The 10,362-nt window shown below is 53.4% G+C and overlaps 1 protein-coding gene across 8 annotated transcripts; it reads left to right on the forward strand.

Annotated features, from left to right (window-relative positions):
• The first annotated feature begins 1,287 nt into the window (after positions 1–1,287).
• Positions 1,288–9,917, forward strand: Znf629 (zinc finger protein 629). Of its 8 annotated transcripts, none has more exons than XM_035442184.1 (4): positions 1,690–1,898; positions 3,882–3,964; positions 4,193–4,299; positions 4,432–9,917. In XM_035442184.1, exons 3-4 carry the CDS (start codon positions 4,288–4,290, stop codon positions 6,982–6,984), a joined length of 2,565 nt encoding a protein of 854 aa, XP_035298075.1. In that variant the 5' UTR covers positions 1,690–1,898; positions 3,882–3,964; positions 4,193–4,287; the 3' UTR covers positions 6,985–9,917. The 8 variants fall into 8 exon arrangements, with proteins under 8 accessions (XP_027260307.1, XP_035298077.1, XP_035298075.1 ...); XM_027404504.2 differs by having other exon boundaries at positions 1,692–1,898; positions 4,451–9,917; XM_027404506.2 differs by lacking the exons at positions 1,690–1,898; positions 3,882–3,964 and adding an exon at positions 1,288–1,424 and having other exon boundaries at positions 4,451–9,917.
• Positions 9,918–10,362: the final 445 nt, after the last annotated feature.

A 10,362-nucleotide genomic window follows, 5' to 3' on the forward strand; every position in this document is an offset into this window, starting at 1 on the left:
CTGATGTTAGTGCAGAGTATATAAAGGAAAAAAACAAAACAACAACAAAAAACCCAAAACACAAAAAGTTGCAGCGTTTTTGTTTTTTGTTTTGGAGGGGGAGGGTCGTAGTTAGGTAAACTCACATCCTGCTTTTGTGTAAGCAGTGCCTAATTTTACAACAGACATCCCACAGGTGCCTCAATTATCTCCAGCAAGCAAGTAGTTTTTTTTTTTTTTAAAGAAAGCAAAACTAGTGGTTAGTTGCCAGGACCCATTGTCTTGCAAGAACAATAGAGGCAGTTTCTTAATATTAGCTAACTATTCTGGGAAGTCATCTGTCTTGGGCCAGATTGCTGATAGGGTACATTTCCCAAACAAGCAATTTTCTCATGTATTCTTTAAATACAACTGTCTTTACATGTTGAACATCTTATTCACTATCACAAGTCAGTATTTATCCACGTTTTAACACAGGGCTCTTACTGTCTAAACTAGGTTGGCCTTAAATTTACAGTGATCCTCCTGCCTCAGCCTCCAGAGTGCTAGCGTCACAGCTCTGCACTCCCATACAGGGCTTAGTTCTGGTTTGAGACCGGTCCTATTGTACAGCCCAGGCTGACCTTGAACTTCCAGCTCTTGATTCTCTGCCTCAGCCTGCTAATGCCTTTAGGTTACAGGCATGTATCACCAAGCCTGAATACTATTCAACTTTTTGAGGGTAGAAAATTCAACTCTGGCCTCACACCAGGGTTCACTTAAAAGTGTGGCCTTACATATTTTACCTTATGTCTCACGTCTTGCTGGCCTTGTCTGTAAAACAGAGATAATTCAGAGTTGGGATTGTGGTGAGGAGAAAATGAGACACAAGCTGGAAAAATTTGGGAGCCCAGTTACCTGGGTCCTGGGAGATCATTGTGTTGTTTGTTTTGAAACAGGGGCTCATTATGTAGCCCTGGATGGCCTGGAACTATGTGGACCAGGCCGATTTCGAATTTGCTGACCCCCTCCTCGTCGGCGTCCCCCGTGTCTCCCCCACCCCACCCCCAGCAATAGAATTACAGGCATTCATCACTACTTGTGGCTTCCTAGGTCTTTGGAAGGATTGCCTGGCCGTGAATTAGGTACCTTACTTGGGGATGCAGGAAATAATGCTTGCCCACCTTGGCCAGGGACCCTACAGTGGCTTTTCTGCTGCCACCCAGGGCCTCAGTTTCCTCCTCTACGGAGACAGGACCGGGAGGAGGTGGGGGGGGCAGGAGGATTAGAGGGGTGGTGGGGACAGAGGAGTGGTGGGACGGGGTGGGGGCGGGGCCACCTAGGTAGCACAGGCTGGTCTTGCCTGGCCCTTCAGCTTCTGCTCTTACTGCTGGACCCGCTCTGCCCACCCAACCTTTGCTCCCACCTCCTAGTCACCAACCCAGGCATACCAGCCCCATCCCAGGGTGAGTCCAAACAAAGGCCGGTCTCGGGGGACCCGCCGCGGCCGAATCTGAGATCAGCTTAACTGGGCGGCTGGCAGAGCCTTTGGAAATCCGGAGACCCTCGCCAGCCCCTGAGCTCCCCTAAGAGCTGATCTTGAGCGATGCCACTAGACACAGGGAGAGGGGCGTCATCAGCCACCTCCTCGCTTCCGTGCTCCCCTCCCCATTCTTTTCCCAGGCCGTGGGAGGCAAAGGGTTAAATCCCATAGAGCTGATGTTCTGACTCCAGGCTAGAGGGGCCCGGGAAGCTGGGGTCACTTCCTGCTCCGTCCCAGTCACCCTGAACTGGTCCCCGGGTCCTCAGCCTGGAATCACCCCTAGAGAAGGACCCTAGAGTTCCCGGCATCCAGCCCGTCCCCCGAGGCAGGGCACTTAAGGGGTTAAGTCCCCTGGGGCTGGACTCTTGCCTTCCGGCTTTTCCCAGACCCCCGAGCCGTGAGTTGGGGCCGCCTGGGTTCCCGGGGTGGCCTGGAGGCCCGGGACAGCCGCCGGGGAACAATAGGGCCAAGGCAGCGACGACGGGTGCGGGGCGCAGGCCGGGCCCGGGGCGCGGGGACGGCGGGGGCGGCGGCCGGGGGATTGTGGGAACCGCGCGAGGGCCGCCGTGGGGGAGGGGAGGCGCGCGCGCGCCGCCCGCCCGCCGGGAGAGCGAGTCCGGCCCGGGGCGGCGAGGCGGCAGCCGCTCTCCGGCAACCGGGAAGCCCGGGCGTCCGCGGCGGGGAGGGGACGCTGGCGGCTCGGCTGGGCTTTCGGGGCCGGGAACAGGGTCGGCGCTCCGGGCCAGAAGCGCTCGAGTCCGGGTCCGCCTGGGTGCGGGGGGCGGCGTCGAGGGCGGTCCCGCTGCCTCCTTGTCAGGGTCACCCTGGGCCGCGCGCTCCTCCGCGGGAAGGCAGCCGCCGCGGGCCGTCCTTCCCGCCTCGGTCCTCTGGGGGCCCTGCGGGGCCCGAGGCTGGCGCTCTTGGGCCTGGGCTGGTTCCCAGTAGTTATCGCCTCCCTGTCTTTGCTACTTCTTGCATGTGGCCTTGTCATTAACCCTTTCCCTTCTAAGGTAGGCCCCTGAGTTTAAGTTTCTCGGTCCTGGTACCTGGACCTGTCCTCGGTCCACTCGGCAGAGTACCTTTCTCCCATTCGGGGAGGCACCTCTAGTGGTCTCCGTCTACAGATCGGAGAGACTGTGTAGATGAAATTTATTTCTTCCTTTACTCTCACTTCTGCCTCTGCTGCTGCTCTTAGCACTGGTCAGCTAGTTGTCTGTTGCTTCAACTGCTTCACACACCAGCTGCCTCCTGGAGAGCTTTTGTCCCTATCCATACTGTCACCCCCCACGTCTAGGCCACTCCAGGGATCTGTTAAATGTGTAAATGTGAGCGCCCTCTTGCACTTTGTTCCTGTGGCCCTGCTGTCTCTCGTGGGAGTCATCTCGATTTTGAGAGCGACAGATGACTCCTTTCCCAGGGGGCTCACACTGAACTTGCTTTCTGACATCCCTCTGCCAACTCGTTAAAGACATTGAACCAAATAGGTTTCCAGGAGCAAGGGGTGTCTAGGGCATCCAGTCATCCAACAGAGTTTTTACTGGGCACCTGTCCTAGGCATGTGATAAAACGGGGACAAAAAGAACAGAGCAGAAGGATGGGTCCTCGGTGGGTCTGGTAATGGATGGCTTTGGGGACAGCATTACCGAGAGCTCAGAGACCCAGTTTCTCAGACCTTGTCACTGGGTCCAACTCCTCCTCTTATAACTAAGGAAATTCTGCTCCCCGGAATTTCTCCAGTCCATTATCCTTCACTGTCCTGCCAGGAGCCCACAAGTTTGAATCTCATGTGACTGTCAAGGTCACTCATGCTTTCAGACACAGGGGCAAACCAGTCACAGAATACTGCATTTGTGCTCTTAGCTCTGTTACTTCCCAGTTAGAGGCCTTGGAGGACACCCCATACCCCACTCCCGTGTTTCTCCACTAATCTGTAAAATGGACAAATGATCCCTGAGTCTCCCAAGGCAATGAGGAAATAATGACGCCTGGTAGCCACCATGCCTCCCAGGTGTTCTCCACACACTTGCTCATCACCTTCCTTCAGCCCCTTTCCCTTCATTCTGTTTGAGACAAACTCTCTTGTAGCTGACTGACCTTGAACTTGTGACCCTCCTGTTTCTATCCCCCAAGTATAGAGTCTTCTGTAGGAGCCCCTGACCTCAGACTTCCCTTTCCCACCCCTAGACTGACCCTCTTTCTGAGCTTGGATAATGGCAAAGTGCCCTGGTCCTTGTGAGGGAAACTTTTTTTAACCCTTTAAAAAGTGCAAATCTCAGTTCTCTCTGGAGCTCATAAAGGGAAAGTTTATTGGTCTCAATTAGCAGTCCCATAAAGGAAGAAAATTGGAGTCTTAATGAGCTTTGTCTGATTTACAAAATAGCACAGGCCTCTGGGCGTTGGATGTGTGGGGTGAAAGCCTGTCTCCCCTGTGGATGTTGGATAGCGCTCCAGCCTTCAATCTAGGTACAAAGGGTTATGACTGATGGGTTTTTAATTGACTCTTTACATTCACTGAGTTGCTTCATTGCAGTCTTAAGATCTGCAGTGTTTGGAACCAGGCCTCTGGGGCCACAGGGCTCAGGGAGAGATGGCGCCAGAAAAATGAGTGGCAGGTCACTGAGAGTCACACAAGTGGGAACACAAGAGAAGCACACAACCAGGTCGCATTATGTGCCCATCTCTCCCCACCAGAGTACCTGGAACCTTCGAAGTCGGGAGCTCTGGGATGGAGCCTGAGACAGTGCTGTGGGGCCCAGATCTGAAGGGTCCTGAAGAGAGCCGGAACAATGCTCACAGAGGTGAGGGGCACAAGGGACTGTGGCTCTGATGAGACAGTGGCCCTGGCTCAGGGAGGGGCCCAAACTCGGGGCAAACATAGGGGAGGGAAGAGAGACCAGACCCCATGTTCTGAAAGGAGATGGGGGCTGGAGACTCCCTTTCTGTCTGTAGGTGCTGAAAGTGGGAATGAAGAGGAGAGCCCTCAGCAGGAAAGTTCTGGGGAGGAGATCATCTTGGGAGATCCAGCTCAGAGTCCAGAATCCAAGGACCCACCAGAGATGTCCCTGGAGAGCCCCTCCCAGGATGCCTCAGTCCCTCAGGACTCCCCAGTCCCACTCGGTTCTTCCAACCCCTTAGACCACCAGACAACTATGGACCCATCAGCCCCTGAGGTAGTCCCTTCCCCATCTGAGTGGACCAAGGCTTGTGAGACCAACTGGCAGTGGGGAACCCTCACCACCTGGAACAGCACCCCAGTAGTTACTGCCAGTGAACCCAGCCTACGGGAGCTAGTGCAGGGCCGCCCTTCTGGGGCTGAGAAGCCATACATTTGCAATGAGTGTGGCAAGAGCTTTAGCCAGTGGTCCAAACTGCTACGGCACCAGCGCATCCACACAGGTGAGCGGCCCAACACATGCTCAGAGTGTGGCAAGAGCTTCACACAGAGCTCACACCTGGTGCAGCACCAGCGCACACACACGGGCGAGAAGCCCTACAAGTGCCCCGACTGTGGCAAGTGCTTCAGCTGGAGCTCCAATCTGGTACAGCACCAGCGCACACACACAGGCGAGAAGCCCTACAAGTGCACTGAGTGCGAGAAAGCCTTCACACAAAGCACCAACCTCATCAAGCACCAGCGGTCCCACACTGGGGAGAAGCCCTACAAGTGTGGTGAATGCCGGCGTGCTTTCTACCGAAGCTCAGACCTCATCCAGCACCAGGCCACACACACAGGTGAAAAGCCCTACAAGTGCCCAGAGTGTGGCAAGCGCTTCGGTCAGAACCACAACCTGCTCAAGCACCAGAAGATCCACGCAGGGGAGAAGCCATATCGCTGCACCGAGTGCGGCAAGAGCTTCATCCAGAGCTCGGAGCTGACACAGCACCAGCGCACTCACACTGGGGAGAAGCCCTATGAGTGCCTGGAGTGTGGCAAGAGCTTTGGCCACAGCTCCACGCTCATCAAGCACCAGCGGACACATCTACGAGAGGACCCCTTCAAGTGCCCTGTCTGTGGCAAGACCTTTACGCTGAGCGCCACGTTGTTACGCCATCAGCGCACACACACAGGTGAGCGGCCCTACAAGTGCCCCGAGTGCGGCAAAAGCTTCAGTGTGAGCTCCAACCTCATCAACCACCAGCGCATCCACCGTGGGGAGCGGCCGTACATCTGCGCCGACTGCGGCAAAAGCTTCATCATGAGCTCCACGCTCATCCGCCACCAGCGGATCCACACTGGCGAGAAGCCCTATAAGTGCTCCGACTGTGGCAAGAGCTTCATTCGAAGCTCGCACCTCATCCAGCACCGCCGCACGCACACAGGAGAGAAACCCTACAAGTGCCCCGAGTGCGGCAAGAGCTTTAGCCAGAGCTCCAACCTCATCACACACGTCCGCACACACATGGACGAGAACCTCTTTGTGTGCTCGGACTGTGGCAAGGCCTTCCTGGAGGCTCAGGAGCTGGAGCAGCACCGCTTGATCCATGAGAGAGGCAAGACACCTGCCCGGAGAGCTCAGAGTGACAGCTTGCTAGGGCTTGGGGATCCTTCCCTGCTGACCCCGCCACCAGGAGCCAAACCCCACAAGTGTCTGGTCTGTGGAAAGGGCTTCAATGATGAGGGCATCTTCATGCAGCACCAGCGGATTCATATTGGAGAAAACCCCTACAAAAATGCAGACGGTCTCACAGCACACTCGGCCCCCAAGCCTCCGCAGTTCCGCTCCCCCAGGGTCCCCTTTGCAGGCAATTCACACCCAGGTGCTTCGGAGGGCAAAGCTGACCCCCCAGGACAGTCCTTGAAAGTGCCTGAGGGTCAGGAGGGCTTCAGCCAAAGGCTAGGTCAACTCTCCTCAAAGTGCTATGTTTGTTCTCACTGTGGAGAAAGCTTCCTCGACAGGGCTGTGCTCCTGCAACATCAGCTCACCCATGGCAACGAAAAGCCCTTTCTCTTTCCCGAGTGTAGGATTGGCCTTGGGGAAGGGGCAGAGCCCAGTTCCTTCCTAAGTGGAAAGCCCTTTAAATGCCCGGAGTGCAAAAAAAGCTTTGGTCTGAGCTCTGAGTTGCTGCAGCACCAGAAAGTCCATGCGGGTGGGAAGTCCCAGAAGAGCTCCGAGCTGGGCAAGAGCTCCTCAGTGCTGTTGGAACATCTCAGGAGCCCCTTGGGGGCCAGACCCTATAGCTGCTCTGATTGTGGGGCCTCCTTCCTCGATCGACTAGCTCTTACCTGCCACCAGGAAACCCACACTCAAGAAAGGGCCCCCACTCCTGAAGACCCCCCTTCAGAGTCAGCCACCTTGTCCACAAACCAGGAAGATGAGGGAGAGGCCTCTACCCCCCCACCAGGCAGCAGCCATAGGGAAGAGGAAAGTCCTAAAACTCTCTCACAGGAAAAGCCCTATGTGTGTCCTGAATGTGGAGATGGCTTCACAGAAGTTGCAACGCTCCTCCTCCACAGGAGCTGTCACCCAGGTGTCTCCCTGTGAAGTAGGTCTGGAGACCAGGGACCTCTCTCTCCTGAGAATGTGGGGAAAGCAGGACAACCCCATCAGATCATAGAGAAGTGGAGGGTCAAGGACCCTGGGAAGAAGTAGTGTATTTGCATCAGCGATGAGAAGCCTGTGAGATTGTGGGTGGGAACCCCTTATAAGCTGTAGAGAAGAACTGCTGGGTTAGAAGCCCTATAAATATGTAGGAAAAAAACCCTTTAAGTCTGTAGCAGAGAAATCCTATAAACCATAGTGGGTAAAAGCCCTATTAATTGTAGGAAGAGGTTCTAACATGTTTCTAGTCAAACCCATAAAACTGTATCAAAGTCCTTATCAGAATCCTGTAGGGTGGTGGTGGTCTAGGGAATACAGACAGCACTGACTAGTGAGGTGCCCTGGATGGTGGAGGAACACCTGAACTCTTCCTAGTGTTCTCCCCTGGCAGCCTTGGACAGAGGAAAGTGACCAGCGAGGAAGTTGTGCGGGAACGCAGTAGAGCTAGAAAGAGAAGAGAAATGGGGAGGGGATGACTAAGTGCTTCCAGACCCACAGGTGAGACAAGACGTCTGTTGCACTGGGGGTTCTTTGGTGAATTGTGTGTACTAGGGGAAGGAAGACTGGGGGAGGGGTGTTCCTTATCAATAAAAGCCCCCAAATGGAAAAGAAGCAGAAACGACAAGCCATTTTAAAGGCTGGAGTTTGAGGTGTATAACAAATCTCAAGTGTAAGAATATTGAGAAAATGTTGAGAAACCACCTCAGCTATTAGGGGAAAGTTACGTTTGTTTGAAGGAAGCAAAGCACAGTGGAGAAACTGCAGATGGAAGCTAGCCAGTTCCTCCCCCTGGGAGCTTGTTAAACTTCAAGTGCAAGCAGGTCCCAGTTCAGGCTGTCAGGTTCTCCTCAGGCAGGCAGGACCAGTCTTTCTCCAGCCTAGCTGGAGATGTCTACTCTGAGAGGCCTCTGGGGTTTCAAGGGGCCTCTGCCACATTCTCAGGTCTCTCAGGTTTTACCTGAAAGCTAACTGCCACAAGTCTTACTGCAGTGGCAACCCATTTCCTCGAATTCTGTCCTCAGTGGAGAGAGCCACTCGCTGCTAGTCAACTTCCAAAGAATAAATTCCTTCAGAGATTCAAGGCTTGTATGTGCTTGTCCTCCCTAGACTTATACAAGTTCATCAGAGCCACTTGTGGGTTCTCTGTGGTGACGAGGGATGGCAAGACAACAGAATAGACAGCTTTGATTTACCAGCAACACGATGTAAACCTCAGCCTTTTGTGTGAACTCTGTAAGGCTGCCTGCAGGATGAGCCAGCCAGGCTGCACTCGGTGGATGTCCTGACATGGCACAGACTGGACCAGAGTCCTTGAAGAGGCCATGGAAACTTGACCACCTTCTTCATCCCCAGTACTTGGATGCCCTTGAGATGGGGTGGCCAAATTTGATCTTGGCTCGGGAAAGGGAGAGATTTCACCTGACCTTTTTGGCCTTTTTCTCCTTAGCCAGGAACCATTGGAGGGAAACAAAAGGCTGAGAAATGCTCCCTACCAGGCCCATCTCCTCCTCAGACATCACAGGCTAGATGAGTCATTAATCCAGCCAAACCTGCCCACATGCCTGTAGCTCTGTGATGGAGAAGAGACAGTTGCCCTAAAAGTGGTTGAAGAAAAACTTTGGCAAAAACATCAGTAACAAACACCCTTAAAAATGGGAAGGACTGTCCCCTGAATTTGGGTTGCAAAGGGAGTGTCCTTAGCCCAGTGCTGGCATTAGTGACATACTATCCAGAGTAGGAGGACTGATCACCAAGTGATATGACTCTTCAGGAGTCCTGTGCCCAGAAGAGTGACCTGGATCCCTACAAAGCTGTGGAAGAGACCTCTTATTCTATTACCTAAAAGTTCAAAAAGTAGAGACCCATCATCTATCCTGTTTCAAGGACCAAACTCTAGAATACTGGGAGAAAAATGCCAGTCCTCCTGGGAAGAGAGAAAAGGCATGCCTTATATACCTACAGACAGAGAGCCTTGCTAGAGTCCCAAGTACCAGGTTGGGGAGCACCTTGGAGATGGGGAGGAGTCTGTGTATATTGACAGAAATGGAGTAGATACTCTCCTAAGTACAAGCTGATTTGTCCCCTTCTAAGGTGGTAGCAGAAACTAGAGGGAGATTCTGTGTAAAACTAGGAGCAGATTCCCTCAGACCCAGGTCTTAAAGTGTCATCAGAAGTCTGCTGGGGGCAAGCGGTCTATGTAGTCATGGCTGACTGTAGACTATGGAGAACTAAGATGTAGCATATGTGATAGGATGCTCACATGTTCTGGAGACAAGTGAGGGCTATGGTCTTGACTCCAGTACTAAATGGACCATGTGGATAGGTGGTGGACTGGGCTTCCTAGTAGGAAAAAGGCAGACAGAGACCTCGAGGTGAGACCTGTTCTTTTGGCCACCTCCCTCTCAGATCCAGCTATACCACTGAGAGAATCTGTTGCAGGGCCCAGTCCTACTAGCTGGCTCAGGAAAAGGTCTACTGGAATAAAATCTGGAAGACATAATGGCGCCAACTCCATACTGAGCCAGAGCCCTCAGAAGTGCCCCCGGGGAAGAGCCCAAGCATAGGAGAGGGTGGGGCTGATCTGCATTCAAGGGAAACTTAGAATTGGTGTTGAGTATGGAGGTCAAATAGGATTCATAAAGGAACTGGGTGTGAACCATGAATTGGGGAGAGGACTTGAAACCATCATCACCCCCCAGTCTGAAGTGAGTGGCTCCCAGAATCCTTTGCCTCCACAAAGGAAGCCCCTCTCACTTGACTTCTCCCTATGGAGTGAAGGGAAGTCCTATTTTTGAGTGTCTTGTGTCAGTAACAGTGTTGTGTCACCAGTGGTCATGTTGAATAGTTGAAGAGAATAAAGGGAGTAAGATTTCCCAGGTGTTTTCTGTTTTTCTTCTTTCTACTTGCTTAGCCAATGGCAAGCTCAGAACTTGTCTTCTCCCAGAAATGGGGCCCCTGAGGACCCCAAACGCTCCATATTGTCCCAAGCTTGCCCCTTTCCCAGGGGCCCTATGCTTCCTGTCCAATGTCTGCTTGAGAAAGGTTGACAGGTTTATGGAACTTTAAGCATCCATACTTTGTGTGTGTGTGTGGTGCCCTGGCTTGTTGTCCCATAGCCTATAGCTCCTCCTCATGGGAGAAGCTGAGGCTCTAGAAGTGCAGCCACTTACCCCAGACCCATAGGAAATCATGTGGGAAGTTAGAGTGGCCTGCAGGCTTGAGGCTACCTCCCCACAAGCCCTGGCTTTTCTCCTGAGGTTGGGCCTGCTGAAAACTAGGTTTCATCTAAGGCAGTTAGGACAACTACGAGATGGGCCCCTA

Source organism: Cricetulus griseus, chromosome 3 (genome assembly GCF_003668045.3).
Source record: "Cricetulus griseus strain 17A/GY chromosome 3, alternate assembly CriGri-PICRH-1.0, whole genome shotgun sequence".
Taxonomy (NCBI): domain Eukaryota; kingdom Metazoa; phylum Chordata; class Mammalia; order Rodentia; family Cricetidae; genus Cricetulus; species Cricetulus griseus.